The sequence below is a fragment of the Cyclopterus lumpus genome, chromosome 20 (genome assembly GCF_009769545.1).
Source record: "Cyclopterus lumpus isolate fCycLum1 chromosome 20, fCycLum1.pri, whole genome shotgun sequence".
Lineage (NCBI taxonomy): Eukaryota > Metazoa > Chordata > Actinopteri > Perciformes > Cyclopteridae > Cyclopterus > Cyclopterus lumpus.
Window position 1 is genome coordinate 2,163,844 of NC_046985.1, and position 4,003 is coordinate 2,167,846.

Below are 4,003 nucleotides of genomic sequence, written 5' to 3' on the forward strand. Positions count from 1 at the left end.
TTATATATATATATATATATATATATATATATATATTATTTATTATTGTTGTTTCGTTGCTATTAAAATCACTCCAACATTCAATATTTGAGAAGGTCAAACCCACAAAACAAACGTTGACGTTGTAAACAGGGATCATGTCAACACTTTTAATATTGTTAAGCATTAAATTAAAAAAACACCCTAAACCATTACGATGTGGTATTCTATACGAAAATGTTATAAAGTTATAAAAATAAATAAAGAGATGTTTTTCTTTATTTTTTACGGAAAATATCTATATTGTTCATCCTGTAAACTTTAAAAAGAAGCCGTCCGTCCAGATGCCTGTCCCGTGGTTAGACGTGAACATGAGCACAATGAGAGACGATGGAAGGGAACAAAACTCTCTGAGAGGAACGCACAAAGCCATCGCTACACAAGCGCAGACACACACACACACACACACACACAACTCCTCGTCCTTCGCCTCGCTACACAACTCTGCACTAACGAAGCCTTGACGCTGTATTATGCACAGTCTGAACTCTGTATCTGCCTTTACCAATAAATACTTTAATGTGTCATCTTTACTTCATTTTATTAGCGTTGCTTTGAGAAGACACACACACACACACACACAAACACACACACACACACACATTTTACCTGGAGGGCCTTGACGTTGGACGAAGGCTTGGACATAATCCTCCCGGTAAGTCCACTGACCTGCAGGAAGCACAGATCACAGACATTCAGCTGTGTGTGTGTGTGTGTGTGTGTGTGTGTTGGGGGGGCCGGGATAGCGTTTCAGTTGCCTAGCGACACCTCCCAGAGAAGAAGCAGGTAGAGGAACTGCTCTCTGAATCATTCATGAGAGGGGAGGCGGCGGGGAATTTCAAAATAAAATACAAATGGGTTTCACTTTCTTTGACGGGCTCTGAATGTAAAATATTCCAATCTCCAACGAACCACATGAACTCCAATTATGGGATAATCACGTCAGACATATTGTTAGTCCAACATGCAACACTGGCCTCAACCTCAATATGCAGATTTTAATATTTTCACGTTTTAAAATTAAACCCGTCGCCAACAAAAACCCGAATTCAAGGACCCATCGTTTAAAAAAAGTTTCTCTATAATTTGACGCCTTTAACTCTGCAGGTTTTCAGCGTTAAACCAGTAAAAAACAACATTCTGCTATTAGGAATAAACCACATTATAGTGAACACAATGAGTCTTCCTCATTTCCCCTCAGCCTGCTTCCTGTCAGGTTCTACTTCCTCCCTCCCTTTTGCCGTTTCACACATGAACGCTGGCCCGAGCGCTTCCCAATCGTACAAGTTTCCATGAGCACATTCATCTTATCTACTCGGGCCAGAGGACCAGAGGACCAGGCTCTCCATGGCGGCCCCTTGGTTACCGTTGCTAAGGGGCCGTGTGTGCAACAACACAACGGCGAGAGCTCTGCTGTCCTTGACATGAGAGCAAAAGCCTGGACACCCCCTGAAATACACAACTACACACACGCACACACACACACACACACACACTTACACAAGGGTATTTATGTTAGCCGGGAGTAGCAGCTGCCCCCCCCCCCCCCCCCCCCCCCCCCTCCTCCGACGCCACAAAGCCTCTTGTGCACGCCCGAAACCACAGGCCACGATTATTGCTCATACTTTGAATTATTTAAATCTTCGATATCTGTGTGCACCTGACATAAAAGGCCCTTTGAGGTGCGCGTGTGCGTGTTTCAGAGCGCGGCGGCGGCGGCGCTACTGGAACATCAGCAGCTGCACAAACATCGAGAATCAAGCACCAAATAAACGTGTTTTTATTCTGCTCCACTAACGAGGGTAAGGATCCATACTGCATCAACGAGGGGGACATATCTTATCAAACTATCCTAATTATTCACAACAGATATTTATGCTTACATTAGCATGTTAACATCTTGAGTTAGCATCCTAGAGTTAGCCTTAAATGCTGCTAACGCGACCGTGCACCGTCAGCGATTAATTGGTCCGACTAACAAGTATTAATACATAAATAAATCAAGTTCAACATTTGAGGAAGCTTTTTCTCTTTCTTGCCAGAATAAATAGAAGCCACAGCCAGCAGGCTATTAGCTTGTGTTAGCTTAGCATAAAGACTGTAAGCAGGGGGAAGCTTCTAGCCGAGCATTGCTAATGTTTGCTAAGCTAAGCTAAGCTAATCACGTTCATCATGCACGCATGATTAAACTGTTCCGGTAAAGGTTTGGAACCAGTGTTGGAAAATACTGAAAGACACAATAATACGTTGTTGGTTGTAATCTTTTCATTAAAAATGTAAAATTGTCATTTTGTTGACCCTTAAATAATAAAAAACATATACAGGATCAATGCTTTAAAAATAAACAACAAGAGTTCAACTTTTCCTGCAGCTTGTTGGAAACTTCCAGTCTGTCGCTTGTAAAAAAGTACACACACACACACACACACACACACACACACACACACACACACACACACACACACACACACTTACCTGTTGATGACACAACACTGTCTCGTCTAATGCTCTCTTTCCTCTCTACACTCCATCTCTTTCATTTTCTTTCTCTCCTTTCTTCTTCTCTTCTCTCCTCCCTCTCTCACTCTCTCTCCTCCCCCTCTCTCACTCTCTCTCCTCCCTCTCTCTCCCTCTCTCTCCTCCCTCTCTCCCTCTCTCTCCTCCCTCTCTCCCTCCCTCTCTCCCTCTCTCTATCTGCCTTGTAAGTGGTGGAAGGATTCCTCTCATATCTGGGATTTGTTCTCTCTATAAATAGAAGAGTGATACACAGAGGGGACCTGCTTTCTATCCACACACACACTCTTCTTTCCACACACACACACACACACACACACACACACACACACACACACACACACACACAGAGTGACGGACCAAAACACGGTCCAACAGAAGCACGGGACACTTGGATCTCTTTACTTTTAACATCTTTTTAAGGCTTTTTAAACTAAAAGTTAGTGTGAAATGTTAAACAACATCAAACTTCTTTTTTTTAAAAACACTGTTTATCACATTCAAATGTTCATAATGACAAGCATAGTCATTTTCAAGCTATATTCATAATAAAAGGCTCCAGAGAGGGAAATAAGTGAACTGCTTCACCACAACTTCATTTAAAAAAAATAACATTTAAACATTTAACACAAAACTAATTACTGTGTGTTTATAACGATGTCCGTGGACCCAGATTTGATCATCTATTCAAGCTATAATTACCCTAAAGCTCTCCATGAGGGAAATACTCCAAACTTTATTAAAATAAATGGAACATTTAAGTATTTAAGACACTCGCAAAATGTTTATAATGACACGAATGAGACTTTTCATCTTCAACAAACCCTTCAAAACCCTGCTTCTAATCTTAGGGACTAAAATGGCACTGCCCTATATTTCAGCTGTGACACTCACTCACACACACACACACACACACACACACACACACACACACACACACTCACACGCACACACACACACACACACAGAAGTGGTTACGCTGGTATGTCTAGATGTACACACTGATGTACATTCACGAGCTCAGAGGGGAACTGTGATCTCACAGAGTTAAAGGTGTGTGAGCGCGAGCGTGTGTGTGTGTGTGTCTGTGTGTGTGTGTGTGTGTGTGTGTGTGTGCGTGCTCTCTTACCTCCTGGCGTGCGTGGCTGCTCTGCCCTGCCTGCCTCTCTCTGAGGTCCTCTTCGGCTACCTGACCTGCTTCCGCTGGTCCTGATTGGCTCGGAGAGAAGCTCGAAACTCCTCCCAGAGTTTGAATCCGACCCATCGGAGGAGAAGTAGAGTGAGTTTTCAGCTTGTGTGTGTGTGTGTGTGTGTGTGTGTGTGTGTGTGTGTTACTCTAGATGTGTTTTCTTATCTGTTGGGAGTCTTGCGGAGTGTGTGTGTGTGTGTGTGTGTGTGTGTGTGTGTGTGTGTGTGTGTGTTTCAACTTACCTCTTCTCTCAGGATCCGT

At 43.1% G+C, this 4,003-nt stretch overlaps 1 protein-coding gene across 2 annotated transcripts in view; it reads right to left on the reverse strand.

The window, feature by feature from the left end:
- smpx (small muscle protein X-linked) overlaps window positions 1–3,746 on the reverse strand; it is a 12,279-nt gene extending 8,533 nt beyond the window's left edge. Inside the window, exons 1-2 of one of the 2 annotated variants that reach the window (XM_034560426.1) lie at window positions 3,683–3,746; window positions 649–708 (exon numbers count right to left, since the gene is read on the reverse strand). In XM_034560426.1, the coding sequence (XP_034416317.1) occupies window positions 649–684 (36 nt within the window). In that variant the 5' untranslated portion in view covers window positions 685–708; window positions 3,683–3,746. Of the gene's footprint in view, window positions 1–648; window positions 709–2,514; window positions 2,598–3,682 lie in introns of those variants that run through there. The other variant, XM_034560425.1, reaches the window with a different exon arrangement.
- Between the last annotated feature and the right edge of the window lie 257 nt (window positions 3,747–4,003).